This window comes from Astyanax mexicanus, chromosome 1, assembly GCF_023375975.1.
Source record: "Astyanax mexicanus isolate ESR-SI-001 chromosome 1, AstMex3_surface, whole genome shotgun sequence".
NCBI classification, from domain to species: Eukaryota; Metazoa; Chordata; class Actinopteri; order Characiformes; family Acestrorhamphidae; genus Astyanax; species Astyanax mexicanus.
In genome coordinates, this window is record NC_064408.1 from 125991187 (window position 1) to 126013374 (window position 22188).

Genomic DNA, 22188 nt, shown 5'->3' on the forward strand with positions numbered 1-22188 from the left:
TCCAATTGCCTGTAGCTGTCTCTGTTGGGTGTCTATTTGGTCCTTGATGTGTGGTAGTTCTGCCTGTAGTTCCCCTACATTACGGCGGACCGTGGCTAGGCCCACGGCATTAACAGCGGATGTGCCGACGCCAAGGAGTGAGCCTACAGCGGCGGCAGCAGTTAATAAACCTGCAAGAAAACGTTTGGATCTCTTTTGAGCCCCATTCAGTTCAGACTGTGTGACCGCAAATTTTTGCAGCTGTTGTAGCATGTGGGTGGTGTCTCGTTCGGCATGGCTTACTGCCTCTCGTACCCACCAATGCCCAGCCCACCCCACTTGGCGGGACCAATCAGGGAAGTTCTTTTTACATACGTCCTCCGGGTTCAGTCGTACAAACACCCTTTGGGTATGTAACCGGCAGTTTGTGATTAGTAGTCCCGAATTATCCCTAAGAACTACTCCTGAGGTAGGTCCGGGGGAGATCACATCAGGGGCAGCGACGATCGTCCCCAGTACGAGCGTCAGGAGCAGGAGAGTCCTCATCTTCCTAACGAGACAAATGTACATGATTAACCTGGGTGTACTGGTGTGAACCACCAATGAAGTAGAATCTGACAGACAAGTGGCTAACAATCAGTGATATCCTATTCCTTGGCACAAAATGATGGTTCTGTTGGCCGGCTTGATCGGAAGATGTGTAATGGTACTTAGGTCAAAAATCGCAAACAACAGTCTACTGTATACGGATCAAGGGTCAATATATTCCTAAAATTAATAAAAAAAAAATGAAGTTATTAGTTTAGTTGCAAGTTGTACAGCTAAGAGTTGCTAAACACCTAGGGGTCTAGCAGGGGTTTTGTCCACCTGATTAGACTCTAATCAAGGCATTGGCGGCCCCGACTTGTCCCATAGGGCTTTGGTGTGGCTTAATTTGGTTGCGGTGTACCCACTTGCGAGTTGGCTCCTTAGAACCTGGGCTGATCTGGATCTGGTACACCACCGGGGACAATTTGTCCGTGATTGTGTGGGGTCCAGTCCAGCGAGGCATGAGTTTGCGAGCCAGCCTACCCGCATTCGATTGGGGTTTCTCGACAGGTTGAGCGAAAATGTAGTACCACACCTTATCTCCCACCTGAAGCTCGTCATAGGACGCCTTCTGATCATAGTAGGCCTTCCGACCCTGGGCACTTCGTGCCATGTGCTGTTGGGCAAAAGCAAAAGTGGATTTTAGGTGTTTCTGCAAATCGTCTATGTACTGCTGTGTTGTGTAGGCAACTGAGGTATCTGTTCCACCTGGCTGATATAACAGATGCAGTGGAAGTGTCATCTGTCTGCCTGTCATCACCTCGAATGGAGAGATGCCGGTGGAATCGTGAGGAGTTGCCCTAATGGCCATGAGTACCAACGGCAATTTCACATCCCAGTCGCGGTGATGCGTGGCCACAAATTTCTTGAGGATGCTGACCACTGTGCGGTTAGCCCGTTCGACCTGACCAGAGGACTGGGGGTGGTAGCTCACGTGCAACTTGGCTTTTACACCGAGGACGTGCCACATTTGTTGCATGACTTCTGCCGTGAAATGAGTACCTCGATCTGAGTCAACCCTACAAGGAAGACCAAACCGGGTGAAGATATGATTAACCAGGAGACACGCTGTGGTTATAGCGGTGTCATTGGCGGCTGGAAGACACTCCACCCACTTGGTGAATGCACATGTGACTGTGAGGAAATATTTGTTCCCTCGAGCAGACTTTGTGAGCGGGCCCACCCAATCCATTTGCAGATCCGACCACGGGAAGGTTAACCCCTTTCTCTGTAAGGGAGCCCTGTGCAGAGGATTCGCCGGCTGGAACTGGCAGCACACCAAGCATCCTTTAATGTAACTAGCTACATGCTCCCGCATTCGTGGCCAAAAGGCCACCTGTTTGAGTGTCCTATAGGTTTCCTTGATCCCTTTGTGACCTGCTGATGGAGAGTCATGGGCGTGCCCCAACATTACCCCCCTGTGGCACGGAGGCACCACGAACGCAGGAGAAGTGTGGGTCTCAGTGACATGAACAAGCAAGCCCTTGACCACCTTCAAGAATGCGCGGTTGTGCAAGAGTTGTTTAAGCGGAATTGATGCCTCCAGCATTTGGCTGGTTATGGGATTGTTGGTGGGATCAAGCAAGAAAGCCTTAATAGATTTGATGTCGGGGTCTGCGTCTTGTAGCGTGATCAAATCAGCATCTGTGATTTCTGGATCAATGGAGACCGCAGCGCAGGGTGGGATTTCTGTTGTTGAGGTTTGTTTAGCTTGTGCTCTAGTCACGGCTAAAACAGTGGGGTTGGGTTGGGTTGGGTATTTCAACGGGTCAAAGACCCATGAAACTCCTTCCAAGGCACCTCTTTTGGCCAGTGAATCAGCTTGATCATTGTATGTCTTGTCTGTCCCTGGGACACGTGAGTGTCCCCTCACCTTTTTCCAGTAGACAAGCATGTCATGCCGAACTACCAGGTAGTCCGCGGCTGTGAACAGCTCTGTGTGTTTGACTGCTTTCCTGCCAGATGTGAGAAAACCTTTGGTTTTCCAGATTGGCAAGTGACATGTGAAACTTAGACGTGCGTAGTTGGAATCTGTACAGATTACCAGGGTTTTTACCCCTTTGTCGATAGCAAGTTGAATTGTGATGAGTATGGCAGCGATTTCGGCATACTGAGAAGTTTGTGATCCTAGTTTGAACTGTTGTGGTTCGCAAGGGTTGTCATCAAGCCAGACGATTCCTGCACCGGCTTTGAGGCCTTCTTGGTCATGTCGGAAAGAGCATCCATCTACGTAGACCGTGGGAATGTTTTCACACTCCTTGGGGTCAAAGTAACGATGGTTTGTGGGTTTTTGGGAGGCGAGATTGGGAATGGGCGTTGATGTGGCCGGTATGTCAGTTTCACATCGCTGACATGCCGCCAGATCAGTGCCTAGAGGTAACCTCGAGTTTTGCGCATAGCGCACCTCAACCTCAAAACTTTGTAGTGCCATTAACCAGGAGGCGACTCGTGCGTTGGTGACCACACCTTCTCGAATGCGCTGGCTGTTGAGAAAGACCACTGGCTGGTGGTTTGTTTCTACAATGATCTTTTGTCCCCCAAGGTAGTTGGAGAAGTGTTTCACTGCCCAGACCGTGGCCAGAAGTGCTTTCTCACAGTCAGAGTATTTGAGTTCTGGAGCCATCAAAGCTTTGCTTGCATAAGCTACTACTCTCTTGTCTCGATCGTGTACCTGGTATAGACCAGCACTCACACAGTGCTCTGAAAACCCAACTTGAAGGTAGAATTCTCTGCTGTGGTCCGGATAGGTTAAACAGGGTGCCGATGCCAGTTTGTCTTTGAGGGTTTGCATGGCTTGTGCCTGGGCCTCACCCCAAATGAAAGGTACATCCTGCTTTAACAGCTGGTACAGTGGCTTGGCCAGTTCCGCAAAGTTTTCAATGAACTGGCGGGAGTAGTTGCATACCCCCAAGAAGCTGCGAAGGGCGTGGATGGTTTTTGGTTCCGCGATATCCACGATGCCTTGGGCACGACATGGTTGCGGGAGAACACCATCTGGACCAACCAAAAGGCCCACATAGTTGACCTTAGTTTTGCACCACTGACATTTGGCTAGGGATATTTTCGCACCTGCTTTTGTGAGCTGATCTAGCACATGATCAATCTCTTCCAAGTGAGCATCGAGAGAATTGTTCCGGATAAGAACATCGTCAACATAAATCAAGGTTCCTCGTTCTCTTGCATCAGGACAAGCTTTGTTGAGAAAGATGTTGAATTCAGCTGGTGAATTGGAATATCCGAATGGGCAGCGGGTGAATGTAAATTGACGGCCGGCGAATGTGAATGCCAGTTTGTGTTGGTCTTCCACATGGACCGGAATGGTCCAGAACCCCGATGCCACATCTAAGGTTGAAAAATATTTGGCATCTCTGACCCTAGGGAGTTCTTGCTCCAATTGGGTCATGGGCCATCTAGAAAGAGGGACCTGGTCATTTAGGCGGCGATAGTCAATAGTCAGACGCCATTTGCCATTGGGCTTCAACACCGGCCAAAGTGGCGCAGAGTAGGTGCGGTTGCATGGTCGGATTATTCCTTTGTCTAAGAGATCATCTATGATCTCTTGCACCGGCCCGTATGATGCAAGTGGAATCTTGTATTGGCGAACGTAAGCAGGAGCAGCGTCGGGATGCGTCGGAATACGAATCATATGGATGTGGGTCAATCCACAATCCATAGAATCTTGAGAGAAAGACGCACGATACTTAGTCAGCACTGTTCTGAGCTTTACACGCTCTTCGTCTGATTGCAAGGCATCCGCATCTAACAGCATTTGCTGTAGTTGCTTCTCAAACTCTGTTTGAGTTGAAGGAAAACTGTCGGCCTCCTCCTTCTGCTTCACCAGGACTGTGTTAGTGTCAGGTGATGGGACAGAATCGAGACTAAGGACAGTGACTGTATCCAAGACCATCTGGTCCCTGTGGGTCAGATCAATGCGGTACAACGCATCTTCATTGGTCTCCAAGACAGGAAAAATAGCAATTGCCCCAGACGGTCGGGTGTATAATGTCTTGGACTCTTGCTTTGGGAGCAGCTGCTGAGGAATCGGACCGATGACTGGAAGCCGCAGTTCAAAGTCATGAAATTTGGTGCTAACCAGCCAACCCAGTTCTGTGAGTTGGGGAATCACTATGTCCTGAGTTGTACAATTTTGAACGAACAAGTACACTGACCTAGCACGTAACTCCACAAGAGGTGTGGCTTCCACGGTCAGACCAAGATCAAAGAATCGATGTGAGGGTTGGAACAGTGCATGGGGGTGACATAGTTGTTGTCCAGGTAGGATGGTCAGGTAGAGGCCGATATTTTTGGTATTTGCCGGTAGGGTGATGGCTTGGTTGTTTGCCACCTGACAAACTTCAGGTATGGTCTGACCCGAGTGCAGATACTCTGGCTCAGGGGAAGAGCCATCTGCCTGAGTGTTTGTGAGGGACCAAAGGATGTTATTGATGGTGTCTACCTGAACATCCAACCTGACCAACACGTCACCGCCCACATAGATGGAGTGAGGTAAGTCTGGGACCACAAGGAAAAGCTGGGTGAACTCTTTCTTGTTCCAACGGACAGTCAAAGAACAAGTGCCGACTGCCGGCAAGGTGGGTTGAGGAACGGGCCCAAGCGGAAAAGCTCCCTGGGATTGAATGAAATGAAAGCTAGCATGGGTTGCCGATAATGAGTTTACTAAGTCTTGGCTGACTGCGGATTTGTCCGACCACAGGGCGATGACCACGTCATCCACCTGGAAGTCGTCCAATGTGACCCCCTTCTCCACTCTGGGACAATATTCCCCAGGATTTTCAGATGGGACCATGGTACACAAGAAGGTGTCACGTTGTTCCAAGACTGAGCTTGGAGGCCAAGAAGGATTTGTAAACTGTGAAACGGCGGCTGTAGGCCCTTCCTCAATCTCCATAGGAACCACGGGGTCGATCAGTTCCTTGCATGGTTGGAAATGTCCACAAAGACGGTAGCACTGGATCTCCTCCTCACGAGAGGGAAGAACAGGAAGGGGTTGCCGAACCTGCGCCCAGATCTTAAGACCTTGAAAGTCGATAAGGGGCTCGAACCGATTAAGAAGATCTTTCCCTGCGAGGAATGGGATGGACTCCAAGGGAGACACATGAATTGGATGAACAACAGTCACGGGCCCAATCGTAAGTTGAATTAGGGCCATCGAATGTATGGTGATGCCCGTGTGTGAGTAGGGCTGGATATTGAGAGAACAGTTACTCAGCTGTATCTCCCTATTCCGTCGCCGAGCGGATGCCCGCACTCGGTTAAAAAGGGACATGGACATCAGTGTGATGTCTGATGCCGTGTCAAGAAGAGCATCTTGCACAAATTCATCCTCCAAAGTAGTAGCAAGATAGAATTTTCTGGCCACCCCCCTTTCGCTCAGATGGCCCAAGAACTGTCGGAAAGGAAGCTCCCCCCGAATTAGAAATGGGTCTTCTTCCTTGAGAGAGTGGTCAGTGTCTAGTTCCACAACTAGGACTGCACTAGGTGCAGTGTCTTGGGCATGCTCCCAAGTAGCTCGTTTGGGGTCTTTTTCATGGGGAGCAGTGCTCGACTGCTCCTGGATGTTGCGCCCTTGGTTGAGGTTACCCCTTTTCTCCTTGCGCATTTGGTTAACCCATTGCAGGATTAACTCAAGATCCCCTGCCTCCAGGCCGTTAAGGGTTTTGTCAAGTGATGATTTAGGGCTTTTTGCAGTCTGGTTTGGTCCAGAGTGCCTGTTATTCCCATGATGGTGTGGCCTGCCACCACGTTGATGGTGGGAGGCTCGACCTCGATGGGGTCTGCCCTGGCCGCGATTCACCTTATAAGTAGGTGAGCGGCGTCGCTGTGGATCGACCTGCTGACTTTGGGCTGGTTCTTGTCTATAGGGTCTGGACCCGTGAGTCTTATCTGTTCCCTGGAAGCTGTGCTTCCCCTCTAGTTCCATACAAGGGTTACTGGCTACTGCAAGGACTTCGGAGTCTGTTTTTTTTTCCAAACTTTGCTGAACTTTTGCAAAACCTCTAAGAGCTAGATCTCTTAGCTGCCGACTAGTCAGGGTGCGGGGACAAGCCGAGACACCTAAATGGTGGCTGGTTGAAGGATGGAGGTTCTGGACAAACAGGACCTTGAAATTTTCGTCCTCCTCCATCTCTGGTTCATTCTTGAAGCCAAAGTAAGCGCGCCTGAGGCGATAGTAGTACTGTTCGGGACCCTCCTGCCTGTTCTGCCTCACCGCGAATGCAGCAGAGAGGCCTAACTGGGTTGAGAAGCTAGAGAATTCTGCCACCAATGCTTGGCAGAGAGCCCTATAGTTCCCCCTTACGTGTGGTGGTTGGCGTTCAATGAAACTGCTAACGTCGCGGTTGGATGTTATTTTAATGAGATAGATTCTGTCGTCTATGGTGGCCAGAGGGAAGCGCCGTAGATAGTAATCAATGTCATTTAGATAAAGGTGGATATCATTAGGACAGCCAGGCTTAGGTTCAAACCGGCTGATATTGCGGGCAACTTTATCCAAATCTCTATCTGAGGGCGTTATGGGCCTGGCCATATCTGCATTTGTTTGGGGTCGTTGGGTGCGTTCAGATTCGTCCCAGCCAAACAGGGTCCGGTTCACCTTTTTGGGGCCAGCCGGTTCCGGTTTGACTCTGATGGGTGATCGAGGAGCTTCAGCTCCTCCCTGGTAACCCATGGAAGTTACGGGCGTAGGAGTATGTACCTCCGTCTTAAAGAGATGTGGGGTCGCTGGTCTACCCTTTGTTGGGCTTACCTTTGGCCCCCGGGAATATGTCTCATCCCGTTCTAATTTGAACTCTGCCAACTGCGTTTCTGCATCCCTTTTTTCTATACGAGCTAATCTTAAAGCACTCATAGCCTGTGTTAGTTCAGCCTCGAGTTCGGTCTGCTGCTCCTGGGCTTCCTCCAGCTTACCTCGTGACTGGATGGCAAGCTTTGTGGCTGTTGCGGCCTCTTCCTGCAGTGACTTTACTTTATGTTCAAGGGCTTCTTGTTGGGATTGTATCTCTGAACCAGTATTATGCCATTGCGCCAATTCGTCCCTGAGTTTTTGGTTAGTTTGCTGGAGAGCTGTACAGTGGTTAGTAGCATGTTGCTCTCTCTCGTGTGAGAGTTGGAGTTGTCTCCAGAGTATGAGGGCCATTTTGTACACGGTGTCTATTTGTTCTTTTATTTTTAGGGATTTAGTTAGGTGGTCGTCCACACAGCTAGTCATCAAACTCTGAAGGTGGGCATCATCTGCCTGTTGCACGCCTTCAGCATAGTCTGGAATGCGGCAGCTTACTAAATCAAGAAGAGTGGCTTCTACTTGGTCCACCGACTCAGCCTCGCTGAGGAGCGGGGACCCTGCCTCTCTTGGAGAACTCATTTTGACTTGACGAGGGTCAAGCGATGCGAGCTGTATTGGAAGCCAGTCCCGGATGGGTGACTTAGCACTGCTGCTGAGATTGGAGAGATTGATGCTAGGGTAACAACTTTGATGCGTAGTCCCTAGTGAATCTAATAAGCCAAAAGTGTAGTTTTTTTTTTTTTTTTTTTTTTTTTTTTTTTTTTTTTTTTTTTTGGATAATTATTATTTTAATTTTATTTGGGTGACCTTGGATAGGTATAAGTTTTAATAGTTTTGCATAAAAATTGTCAAATACCTATTAGTAATTAATTAATTTGTTAACTAGGTGGTAACTGGCAAGGTTTGAATGACTGTGGATGCATTAAAGATAGCACTGCTGTCACCAACACCACAGTCAAATCCTGTCAAAAACCAGCATAGAGCGGATGTATGTATGTCTATAAGGCTTTGATTTATTTAGAAATTCAACGAAGTGACTCAGACAGAGTCTAAGCTACCTTCAGTATTAGCGAGCAGATTTTTATTATTTTTTTCTTATTTTATTTTTTTTTATATATTTTTTTTTTATTTATTATTTTTTTATATGGCTAAATAGGATAAGGATTATATGCCTGTATTTAGAATAACAAGAAGAAGTGGATAAAATGCTTGACAAAACAAAATAATGAATGGCTACTATGGATTACCTAAGTAACAGGTATTTATAGCAACAAATGATTATAACCTGAATGTTTAAAATACTGGATATTATGGTTATCTCAAATGATTATATTTAATGTAAGCAATGTGAGTAGAACAGCTGACAAGCAAGTTAGCTTTGAGGGTTGACACTATGTTTGAAGTAGGGTGGCTACATAGAACAAAATATTGAATTATTACAATTGAGTTATCTAACTGTATCTATTTGAAGTGAATTCTAATTTGAATATATACTTACTAGTAATTAAGAATGGAAATGACACTTACTAGTATTACTAATAACTAGAACGATACAACATTTAAAATATAACAGTAACCAAGCAAAGAAAACAGGGGAAGAGGGTATCTCGATTAAGGTATGCCAAAACTCATATGAAACCAACACCAACCACACGTAAACACAGTTTACTAAAAGAATTTCCCAAAATAGCGTATAAATGAACTGCAACCCCCTTTAACCTGAGTATTCACCCAAACGACCAGAAGAGGGCAGTGTAGATATAGCTTTACCCCTAGAGGCACGAAAAGGTAAGACAGCCTTGAGGCAAGATGTAGCTGATACAGTTGACCACGAGATGGCGACTAGAGGCCACGGGTGGGGAAGGCTCCGCCTACCGGTGACACAACTGAGTCCCGCCCCCTTGAGTGGGAGGACAAACCTCAGCTCCTGAGAGCTCAGTTGCTTTCAAGCTTTGTGGGGAACACAACGGTCTTGCTGACCTTAACACAGAGACACAGAGAGGAACACAGCACGCAGGGATTTCCTTCACACAGTCTGAGTCAAGCGGGGCTTCCGCTGAGGGCGTGATCCTCGCCCGTCGCGTTTTCGCGACTGTAAACCTCTCTACCACCTAAAAGGATAGCGTTACGCCGCGGTTTGCAAAGCCGCGGGGCACACGAGAGGGTCCCAGTACGACCGGGGTGCGGAAATCCGCGCACACGGGCCGTTTAAACTGGGAAGCGGGTTTACTGCACTGGAAATCCGCAGCTACAGCAACCTCGCTGAGGCCTTTACAAATAGCGCTGATATAATTCACGTGATAATAGTTGTCGGCTGAGCCTGTTTAGATACCCCGGGTAAATGTAAAGCACCAATAACAGTGATAATGAAAGCAGACGCACAGCGGCGTCTACAATACACACACGCGCTCACACTGATCAGCTCTTTGGCGAGTAATATGAGGCGTTTCACAAGTGATTACCAATGCTCTTTAAAACACATACACATAAAGGAGTTGGATATATATATAGATGTATATAGATGTGCGCGCACACAGACAGAGGAGTGACCCGGTTAGCTTTCGCCAGCCCGCTGGCGTTTTACTAACGCGGAGCGTAAGGTAGATATTTAATAAACACAACACACCAATACGTTTCTTAACTCCGTGCTTTCTCCCGTAGATCAGAGATGTGACGTTGGCCCCGCGTCGGCCGCGCCAAATATGTAGTGGTTACAATGGATACCGAACTATTTACCTGATATCAATATTAATTTTAATATTAATATTAAAGGTTAATAGGGCGCCAGTAGCGGCTAGCTACAAAATTTATATTTAACCTCTAAGTGTGTTCCTCCCGTGGTTCAAAGACTTTCTGAAACCGACAAGAACTCACCCTGAGGTTAAATATAAATTTTGTAGCTAGCCGCTACTGGCGCCCTATTAACCTTTAATATTAATATTAAAATTAATATTGATATCAGGTAAATAGTTCGGTATCCATTGTAACCACTACATATATATATATATATATATATATATATATACATTTTTAGCCCTCGGTTGGGCTGTTGGGGCGGCGGAAAAAATCCCTTATTTTTAAGTCCAAAACTTGACAGGTATGAACTTTACACAGACTTTTGGATTCATAGATTCACTTATTTTATTGTTTTATTTTCGTTATATTATTGAGTTCCTTTCTGACCTGCTGCTGATTTAACACTAGCTATATATTTCCCACTGTGAGACTAAACAGATGATCGGATCTTAATGAGTGAGTTCTGTATCAGTTCTGTGTTTTAGTGCACTGCTGAGTTAAACACATCAGCTCATGAAATAACATCAGCATTAAAATGCGGATCTCTGCATGGAGATCTGTGTGACTCTGCTCTGCAGAAGCTGAAAGATTAGTGGTGTTTTTACCGGAGATGGAGTCGCTCCACGCGGTTTACACGTTATCTTGTTTTTCGCGACGTCAAAAGAGAAATATATCGCCTCTCCCCTCTCTCTCTCCCTCTCTCCCTGCTGAACTCTGTCGAGTTAACTTCCAGTCGAGCTCCGTATCGACAGTTTAATTCCGCGCGGCGATGCTGCAGGAGAGGCGGATACTCCACCTTCGCTAAAGTAGCAGTGATTGGATCTCTTCATAACTGGTCCCTACCTTTCACAGACCTAAATCAGTTCTGATTGGATTTCGTCCCTGCCAAACATTTTCGTCTCATTTTTATTTGTTGAGCAAAATGTCAGTTAATTTCGTCTCGTTGTGTGAGCGTGGAGCCGCTGTGAGCCGCTGCCCCTCCTCCCTGTGTGTGTGTGCAGCGAGACGGGAGGAGGGGCAGAGAGTTCCCTGTCATATCAGAGCGATTTCACCGCAAAATGTTATTTGCGTTTTGTCAGTGTTGGATTGGAAGAGCAAAAATAGGAAAGTACCGCAATGTAACCCTTTTATTTTAGCAGAGTAACTGTAATCTGATTACCACTTACTGAAGCAGTAACTGTAACGGATTACAGTTACTTATAATTTGTAATCTGATTACGTAACGCCGTTACATGTTATCCGTTACTTCCCAACACTGCTTACAGTCCACCTCTATTGAAAGCCCCAAAGCCGTAGATTCTCCCGTAGTTCCCTCTGAGTATTCCGATTATCTGGAAGTATTTAGCAAAGCTAATGCTACTAAGCTGCCACCACATCGCCCCTATGACAGTGCCATAGATCTTATTGAAGGTGCCACTCTTCCTAAGGCTAGAATATATCCCCTCACTCTTGACGAAGAGAAGGCTATGGCTACTTATGTAGAGGAGGCTCTTGCGCATGGTTTCATTCGCCCATCTAAGTCTCCTGTAGGTTCGGGCTTCTTTTTTGTTAAGAAGAAAGATGGTGGTCTCCGTCCTTGTATTGATTACCGTGGTTTAAATGATATCACCAAGAAGTTTGCTTACCCGCTCCCTCTCATCCCTAGTGCTCTTGAACAATTACGTGAGGCTAAGTATTTCACCAAGCTCGACTTACGCAGTGCCTATAATCTCATTCGCATCCGTGAGGGGGATGAATGGAAGACTGCCTTTACTACCACCAATGGGCACTATGAGTACTTGGTAATGAGTTTTGGTCTAGCTAACGCACCAAACATTTTTCGCGACATTTTTCGCGACATGATAAACAAGCATGTAGTCCTTTTTATAGATGACATTCTGATTTATTCACCGGATTTAGAATCCCACGTTCGTCATGTCCGCTCCGTACTTAAGCGTTTGCTAGACAACAATTTGTATGCTAAAGCCGAGAAATGTGAGTTCCATCTCCAACGGGTCACATTTCTCGGCTATGTCATTAGTCCCCAAGGATTCCTCATGGACGACACTAAAGTTTCCGCAGTCACCAATTGGCCCGTTCCTCAGTCCATAAAAGACCTCCAACGTTTTTTGGGTTTTGCTAATTTTTATAGGAGGTTCATACGCAACTTTAGCAGTATTGCCGCCCCGCTTACTGCATTATCTAAGGGTGCTACCAAGGTACTTAATTGGTCACCCGCAGCAGAGGCTGCTTTTGCTAGACTTAAGTCCGCGTTTGTTTCAGCTCCCATACTCGCTCACCCCAAACCCAATTTGCCATTTGTGGTCGAGGTTGACGCTTCTGATTCTGGGGTGGGGGCCGTGTTATCTCAGCGTAGTGGCTCTCCACCTAAACTTCATCCCATAGCTTTCTTTTCTAGAAAGATGTCTCCTGCAGAACGCAATTATGGCATAGGGGATAGGGAACTGTTAGCTGTCAAACTAGCTCTCGAGGAGTGGCGTCACTGGTTGGAGGGGGCCGCTCATCCATTCACTGTTCTCACGGATCATAAGAACCTGGAGTACTTACGTAATGCTAAACGCCTCAACCCTCGCCAAGCACGCTGGTCACTGTTTTTCTCCAGGTTTGATTTTTCTATTTCGTTCCAACCTGGTAACCGTAATACCAAGGCGGATGCGCTGTCACGAATCTTCTGCACTCCTGACAGCGCATCTCAGTCCTCTGAGTGTGAGTGCATTCTACCCCCAGACGTTAAAATAGCAGTTATTCGCTGGGAATTGGATGATCTTATTCAGCAGGCTGCTGAACAGTCACCTCTTCCTGAGGGTTGTCCACCTCAGAAAACTTTCGTTCCCTTGCAATATCGTGATCGTCTCATTAGCTGGGCTCACTCTTCCCTCACGTCAGGTCATCCGGGTGTCACGCGCACTTTTCAGTTAATTTCAGCTCGTTATTGGTGGGAGACCATGCGAGCTGACGTACACACTTTTGTAGTCTCTTGCTCGGTATGTGCTCAGTGCAAAACGCCAAAAACCCTTCCAGCCGGTAAGCTAGTTCCTCTACCCGTTCCAGAGCGACCCTGGTCTCATATCGCGGTAGACTTTGTCACGGACTTACCTGAGTCCGAGGGGTACACTACCGTTCTCACGGTTGTAGACAGGTTTTCTAGGGGGGTTAAGTTTATTCCTTTCCCTGCACTACCTACAGCTTTTCAGACAGCTCAGGCCATCTACTCTCACATTTTTAGACACTTTGGTATCCCTGAAGATATCCTTTCGGATAGAGGCCCTCAGTTCACGTCTAGAGTATGGAAAACCTTCTTTGAGCATTTAGGGGTTCATGTGAGTCTGACCTCAGGGTTTCATCCCACTAGCAATGGGCAGTGTGAGCGTGTCAATCAGGAGCTTGGTAAATTCCTCAGGCTTTACTCTCACAAACATCCATCCGACTGGTCTCAGTTTCTTATATGGGCAGAAATTGCTCAAAACTCCCTCACTAACTCTACCTCTGGTCTCACGCCCTTCCAGTGCATTCTGGGGTTCCAACCTCTGTTAGCTCCGTGGACAGCCGTGGCTACTGAGGTTCCGGCAGTAGACGACTGGATGAAACGGAGTGAGCAGGTGTGGGAGGAAACTCATCAGCAGGTCTCGGATGCGTTACACCGTTACAAGGAAAGGTCTGACAGACACCGAGGCAGTACCCCCCAATACCAACCCGGGGATCGGGTTTGGTTGTCTAGACGGGACTTGAGGTTTGAGGGAGAGTGCAGGAAGCTGGTACCTAAATACATTGGTCCCTTTAAGGTGTTGTCCCAGGTTAACGAGGTTACCTATAAAATTGAGCTGCCTGCTCAATACCGTGTACACAACTCATTCCATGTGTCTCTTCTCAAGGCTCTTGTCCCAGGTCCGCTCGCTGAGGGTACTCCAGATGACGTTCCACCCGCAGCAGTGGAGGGGGAGGCCTCGTCTACTTATGCGGTGAGAGAGGTACTGGATTCTCGCAGGCGCGGTGGCGTACTCCAGTATCTGATCGACTGGGAGGGCTACGGCCCCGAGGAGCGTTGCTGGGTTGCTGCCGGTGACGTGCTGGACCCTGCTCTACTGGCTGAGTTTCATGCCCGTTACCCGGGCAAGCCTGCTCCCAGACCCCGTGGGCGTCCCAAGCGCTCACTTTCCTCGTCGGTTCCGGTGCGTCGGGGTTCCCGGTCTCACAGCCCCCGCCTGTCCGGTACCTCTGTGGCGACTCCTGTTCCTCCCGCCGGTACTCCCTGCTCGTCGGGTGGACGTCGTCGTGGTCGTCCTCGTTCCCGTCCGACTCCTTCGGGGGAGGGTACTGTCACGTCTGGTGCTGTAGGCACTTCCTGTCCTTCCACACTGGTCTCCAACGGAGGTTGTCAGCCTAACAACTACAATACCCAGAATGCACCACCCGCTGACAACACACACACTGCTGATCACGTGACACCTCACCTGCCCCGGCCTGGAAGCCCTGAGTATTAGCACCAGTATAAAAGTACTGCTCAGACGCCCTTCGGCGCCGCGTAATGCCTAGGTTTCGTCCGACATTACAAAGCGTTATTTCTGTGATTATTTTCTGTGTATGACCTTGCCTTTTGTTTTTGACTACCGATTTTTTGCCTTTGCCTTCGTTGTGGATTTTTTCGTGTATTACCCTGGACTGTTTATCGTTTATGTTTTTCGGATCACCTTTGATACTGCCTGCTTCGTATATGACCATTGGACTGTTTATCGTTTCTGTTTTTGGATTGCCTCTGATACTACTTACTCCGTGTATGACCACTGGACTGCCTCACTATCCTGTTAAGCTCTTCGCTCCCAGGTATACCTTTACTGGTGTTTTGTTTACACTGCTAATCTCATTCTCTGTACCCTGTGGGTTTTTAATAAAATCCTTGACTGGTTCCGCGAGTGTCTGTATTCTGTACCCCACCATGACACATAAATATCCTAATTAACATGTCATTCTGACAGTTACAGTAACATTTGCCACAAGTCTTTTTTTACCCTGTTACTAACCCTAGTCTAAAATTTGTTTAGCATATCTTTCCACCACTCCACCTAAAATTCCAATTTAATTGCTCTAGACTGGTAGTTTCAAAGCATGCTGTCATTCTAGAGAAGCTAATGTTTTATTTTAGATCAAATTTATATCTCCTTCAGAAATAATCTTATTCAAGATGTTTATCATTTTACTAAATTTTAAACACTGACGTTTAGCAAACAAGTGAACATTTTACACAACTTTTCATTCCATCTTAAATATGGCAGCTTGAGCAGCAGAATCAAAGGGTTTAATTTTATATGCAATCATACAATTCAATTCTCAGATATGGAATTCCATAAGACTGACCTGAGAATCTGTAGTTTACAGTGTGAACTCTTCAGTCCAGCAGAGAGCAGCTCCACTCCTGAATCCTGCAGGTCATTGTTACTGAGGTCAAGCTCTATCAGTGCTGAATCCGAGATGAGTACTGATGCCAGTGTTTCACAGGCGTTTTTACTGAGACTGCAGTGATCCAACCTTCACATTTAATATTATAATTAGCTTTCAGAAACTCTAAAGTGAAGTAATTGCTAAACCTATAGGGTAAAGGGCATTTACCTGTACCTAACACAATCAGTTAGTTTAAAGAATATCAATATAATTACAGACTCAGTGTATGTATAAGGAACAAAAAGCAGCTTAAACATGTTATATATCCTCTAGTATAGCATTAATATTTAGTAAGACCTGTTAACAATATCACATTTCTATTACACTTTGTATATCAACCTTTGTGCAGTTTAGTGATTTAAGATTGTTTTGTTTAGTTATTTCTGGAATCTTTTAAATGTATAATTCTAATCATCAGATATATTATTATTATTATTATTATTATTATTATTATTATTATTATTATTATTATTATAGAATAGTTATTTACTACTATATAAAAAGTATCCCAAAGGGAAATAGTACTTACAAAGCTCGCCGTGTGTTTTTCACCACAGGCAGTAATCTCCTCAGTCCTTCTTCTGATGCTCTGTATTTTTTCAGTTCAAACTTCTCCAGAGTCTCCTCTGACATCATCAGCACAAATACCAGAGCTGACCACTGTGTGGATGAGAGTTCCTGTGTTGAGAGTGTTCCTGAGTTCAGGAAGTTCTGGATTTCTCCTGTGAGTGAGGTGTCTTTCATTTCACTTAGACAGTGGAAGAGATTGATGGTCTTTTCATAAGATTTCTTCTTTTTGAGTTTTCTCTTAATGTAGCCTATAGTCCCCTTCAGATCCTCTTTGTTTATCTCTATTTCTGGCTGTAGACTCTTGAGGAGCCTCTGATTGGACTCCAGAGTGAGGCCAAAGAGGAAGCGGAGGAAAAGATCCAGGTGTCCATTTTTACTCTTCATGGCTTTCTCCACAGCTGTCTTCAGAAGATTATCCAGTGTGTGTTCATACCTCCATTTTATTTTCTCCCACCAGGTCTGGAAGAGTGGATTACTTTCATCACTGGATGTGATGAAAACAAACACAGCAGCGAGGAACTCCTGGAAACTCAAATGTACAAAGCTGTAGAACTTCTCATCCTTTTTAAAGATCTGGGTACAGACTCCAGAGTGCACTACGGCTTCTTCTACCTCAATATCACACTCTTTCAGATCTTCCTCATAGAATATGAGCTGTTCTTTTTGTAGCTGAAGAAAGGCTAATTTTGCCAGTTTCAGTACACTCTCTGCTTCCATTTTTTCTCTCTTAGATGATGGAACTGCACCATCCACGTTCTGTTCTGGGTTGTATTTCTCACTCTTCTGTCTTGTGTGAAAGATCAGGAAACGAATGTACATTTCTGTAAGAGTTGTGGGAGCATTTTCCATCTCTTTGTCTTTCTTAATCATTTCCTGAAGAACAGAGACTGAGATCCGGCAGAAGACTGGAATGTGACACAAGATATGAAGACTTCTTGCGGCTTTGATATGTGAAATGATTCTGCTGGCTTCATCCTGGTTTTGGATTCTCTTTCTGAAGTACTCCTCCTTCTGTGAGTCATTGAATCCACGGATTTCTGTAATGATCAGGAAGTATTTACGTGGGATCTGATTGGCTGCTGCAGGTCGAGAAGTTATCCAAATAACAGCAGTGGGAAGCAGCTCTCCTTTAATGATGCCTGTTAGCAGTTTATTCAGAGAGATCTTCGCTTGTGCATTTAATACTTTCTCTTGATTGAAGTTTAGAGGAATCTTGCTTTCATCCAGTCCATCTAGAATCAAAGCTACAGTGTACTTACCTTTTAAAATCTCCATTACATCTTCTATGTAGAGTTCAGGGTGAAAATATTGTAAAAGATCTGAAAGCCTGAGGGAATTCTCTTTAATCAAATTCAGCTCCCGAAAGGGAAGAAACAGAATGAAATCTAAATCCTGGTTGTGCCTTTCCTCAGCCCAGTCCAGAATAAACTTGTGTACAGAGACTGTTTTACCTACGCCAGCAATTCCCAGTGTAAGAACTTTTGTACCAGACTTATTTTCTTCTTTCACTTTAAAAATTTCACTGAAGTTGACTGATGTTTCTCCTGGTTCGGGATAAAATCCTTCCATCTTTCTCATTTCATGCTGAGCGTTTACTCCTCCTGTGCATCCTTTAATCACATAGAGTTCAGTAAAAATGTCTTTCAGAGGAGCATAATCCCCTTCCTGTGACGTCCCTTCATAAAGGTTTGCAAATTTCTTCTTAAACTCCTCTTTTAGTTTTAATTGCATTTTATCTGATGCAAGGAAAAAAAATAAATATAGTGACTCATTGTCATTAATCAAAATATTTCACTTTCTGTGTAACATCAATGCATTACATTTTATAATGTAAATACATATTTAGTAGCTTTTAATATTATTAAAGACAAGATAAGACTAAGGTTCACTACAATAGAATATAAAATATAAAATCATAGCACAAATGTGGCTAATTTTCTGCATATAACAGTATAACACACAAACTGCATTACACGCCAAATGCAAAGAAAAAGTGCATATCACTACAGAGTTACAGTATATTAGAAAGGCCATGGTGTTTATTGGTAATGTTTCATGGTCATTGGTAATGTTCATGTATTAACACAGAATAACAGTGATCATTTAATGAGCTTACCTGCAGTCAGTGTAGTAGAAGAGGCTGCTGAACTCTCACTCATTACCTGTCCTCCACCTGCTCCACCTGAGAGAGAGCACAGCAGTACAGAATAAGAAACAACATCAGATAATTCAATCACAAAAACACTGAACTGAGGACTAGTCTTTATTATTACTCAACTAAATACAAAAAACTAAATAAAACAGTCTAAATACACAGGTTCTGTTCTGTAAAATGTTAATTTTATTTTTTGTCAATGTACATTATTCTTTAATAATTTATATATAATTGTATCCCTAGTTGAAAGGCCAATTACCCCATCCACTCATTGGGACTCCCCCTATCACTAGGAGGGTAAAGGCCAGAGCACGCCTCCTCCAATACATGTGATAATGCAGCATCACAGTCAGCTAACAGAAGCCACAATGAGAGTGATGAGAGCTGCTGATGGAGAAGCAGCATAACCTACTGTACTCTCTCTCTCTCTCTCTCGGACTCCGGCTGCTGAAGGAAAAGCAGCATGATCTACTGTACTCTCTCTCTCTCTCTCTCTCTCTCTCTCTCTCAGACTCCGGCTGCTGAAGGAAAAGCAGCATGATCTACTGTACTCTCTCTCTCAGACTCCGGCTGCTGATGAAGAAACAGCAGCATGATCTACTGTACTCTCTCTCTCTCTCTCTCTCTCTCAGACTCCGGCTGCTGAAGGAAAAGCAGCATGATCTACTGTACTCTCTCTCTCTCTCTCTCTCTCAGACTCCGGCTGCTGATGGAGAAACAGCATAATCTACTGTACTCTCTCTCTCTCTCTCTCTCTCTCTCTCTCTCAGACTCCGGCTGCTGATGAAGAAACAGCATAATCTACTGTACTCTCAGACTCCGGCTCTCTCTCTGCAGTAGTGCCTGTGTTTAAGGGTTCATATGCTTGCATCTTTATAATAATCAAATAAATATAATCTAACAAATATATTCATTATTTATTCTGTTTTTATTTGTATCAGAACAATCTTAATAAAACTGACCACAGTGTAGTAAAATTATACAGAAACAAAAAAAAATCTATTTGTGTACTTTTTACAATCACTGTCTGAAAAAGGCAGCAAACAAGTTTTTTCCTCTTATTCCTCTTTTACTTTACCTTTTATAGTTTTCAGATGTTTCAGATATTTTTACCTTCATGCTGAGATTCAGCTCCAGTGTGAATATGAACTGGTCCATGAAACACATTTCCATGTAGAACAGGTGCAATGACATTCCCTCCAGTCTGAGCTGTGGGGTTCTGGACCAGTTCACTGGGAGCTGTGGGGTTCTGGGTTGTGGTGGTCTGGACCAGTTCACTGGGAGCTGTGGGGTTCTGGGTTGTGGTGGTCTGGACAGGACTGATTTGATCTGTGTTCAGATGAGAGCAAAAGTCTGAGTTTCAAGTGTATCAAAATTCTCACAGTCAAAACTCAGAATCAACCAAAGGTGGATAGAGTAGCCAAAGGCAGAACTTTTGTAAAAGTAATTTGTACAAAAATTATTTTGTTAAATAACTGAATAATTGTCAGTCCTGACTTTGTCAGTCTACCTATTCAGGACAATTGTCCCCCCCAAAGACTACATTTCCCAGCAATCTCAACCCATGGACTACAATGACTCGGCTGAACACGTGACTCTGCAGCGTTCAGCCTTTCTCACATTCTGATTACACATTTCCCACACCTGTTTGCACCTGTATAAATAGCCCTCTGTTCCCTTTGTTTCTCCCCGAGTATTAACTAGTTTTCTAGCTCTGTTATGACGCGTTTTCCTGACTTTCATGAATTCTTGTTATCGACCCTTTTCTACTCTTAGTTTTCTCTCTTGCCTAGCCCTCTGGTTTTGTTGTGGATTTTTGTTACCGACCTTGTTTCCTCCTCTGACTACTATCTTGCCTTTCCCTGTTTAACCTGCGTGTTTTACCGTGTACTGACTACGTTCTAGTATGATGCTTTGGATCTGTGTTTATAATAAACCTGTGTTTTCTAATCAGCACTTGTCTCTCGTGGTTCCTGGCCCTGCTAACAACAATAAGCTGTAATTAGTCTAACATAGTTAATTCAATAATGTTATACAGTTAATCTGCAGCTTTATTACTATAAATACTGCTGTCGTTCTGAAATTGGATGGACAGAATTTTTTGTATCAAATTTCTTGCAGTGTTCAGTGAACCAGGGGGTGGGGGCTGTAAACCCATGACTGTTTAAAACCCTGTGACCTTTAGCACTGTGTGTTGTTGACCTCTCCAGAGAGTAGATTTAGTGCAGGGTGTAGGGAGTGATGTGGGACGGATCTGTAAACTTTGATGTGTGAAGAGCACTTATAACTATGCGTTATAACAAGAGGACGAAGTAAACGTGAGGAAAACTAGGTGTCTTTTCTCTAAACATTGCATTCGGGTTCGGGGCTCATTAAAAATCGTTCAGCCCAGGACAGATGTTGCTCCTGGTGAACGGACTTGTACAAGGTCCTGAAGGAAGCTTTCAGAGATGTGTTTGAATTAAGCAACAGAAAATGTGCATTGAATTAAAAATGACTCATTACTTATAGTTGTAATGTGTAACGTGAGGAACAAAGGTGAATATAATGGAGTAAAAGATTTCTGACATCACAAATGTACTCAAGTAAAAGTGTTAAAATATAATGTAATTAAGTAAACGTAGCGTGTTACTACCCATCTACCAATCAATTATTCTCTGTCAGCAAATTTCTTTAAAAACTCTTTTCTTTACATGTTTTAGACAAAATGTGTGGGAGTGGACCTGGAAGAAGCGCTAGAGAAAACTTAAATCATGTTACCTTATGATTTCCAATATTTGTTCATTAGTATTTATTTATTTTTTATCTAAATATAAGAAACTATATAAGACATTAGTTAAAAAAATGATTGATCTTGTCCAAGAAAGAAAGAGAAAGGAAAGAAAATGGGGGAGGAGCATCTGCTACATCACCTTTTTGATCTGGATCGTCCTCCAACACTTGTGGATCACCTTCCATCCTGTAGGACTGCTCCTGTAGAAGGAGAGTAGATTCAGGTTTAGTGGAGGATTTCTGGTAAAGATGTAGAAGTTCCTGGATTTCTGAAGGAGGACAGAACCCATGTTTTAATGTTATTAGTAACATCTACAAAACACCAACCGCTCCTTCTTTAAGAAGCTTTACTGGATCAGTGATGGTCAGGAGTGAAGTGGGAGTTTGAGGAGAATTAGGTCAAACAAACAACATAAAGAAACACAAAGAAATCAGACAACACAGTAATTTTCATTACATTTTAATAAAATATTTCTCCAGTTTAGGATAATATTTACTGTACATATTGAAACTGTAGCAGAGGAGTGTTAAAAGTAAAGATCAGAAAGTTCATATTAAAAGACATTGTTCATGTATCCTGTAGAATCCAGAGAGAAAGAGTAAAAATAAATAATTAAATGAAATGATCTTACCTGCTGTGAGCAGAGCTGTATCAGTCCATGAGCTTTTAGTCCTCAGCTTCTAAACTCCTGTACTTTTAGATCTGGAACAGAGGATAGAATTTAGCTTTTAGATCATTCTGATCATAAACTTTCCATATAAAACTTCTTCAGCTTTTAAAGATAAGCTTCAGTGCAGACCCGGACTCCAATACCCAGAATGCACCACATTAAGACATCACCCATTCAGTCCCTCATATGACACATCACATGACACCTCCCCGACCACAATCACCTGAATACTGACTTGAATATTGACCTGTTTCACACACTATACATACCCCTGCACTTCATACACATACATTATGATATATATATATATATATATAATTTATTTGAAAACTGTGTCCAGCCCATAGAGTGTTCTTTTTCTTTTATTTGTGCTACTTAGAATTTTTTTGGTGCATCAAATACATTTAAACATAATTTCC

General features: G+C 44.5%; 1 protein-coding gene across 1 annotated transcript in view; it reads right to left on the reverse strand.

The window, feature by feature from the left end:
• The window catches only part of LOC125784811 (NACHT, LRR and PYD domains-containing protein 12-like), a gene marked incomplete at its 3' end in the record, with an annotated part of 97036 nt that extends 75173 nt beyond the window's left edge, over positions 1-21863 (reverse strand). The window contains exons 1-6 of the mRNA XM_049468555.1: positions 21731-21863; positions 21239-21299; positions 19440-19655; positions 18288-18353; positions 16131-17907; positions 15518-15688 (exon numbers count right to left, since the gene is read on the reverse strand). Coding sequence (XP_049324512.1) covers positions 15518-15688; positions 16131-17907; positions 18288-18353; positions 19440-19655; positions 21239-21284 — 2276 coding nt within the window. The remainder of the gene's footprint in view (positions 1-15517; positions 15689-16130; positions 17908-18287; positions 18354-19439; positions 19656-21238; positions 21300-21730) is intronic.
• Positions 21864-22188: the final 325 nt, after the last annotated feature.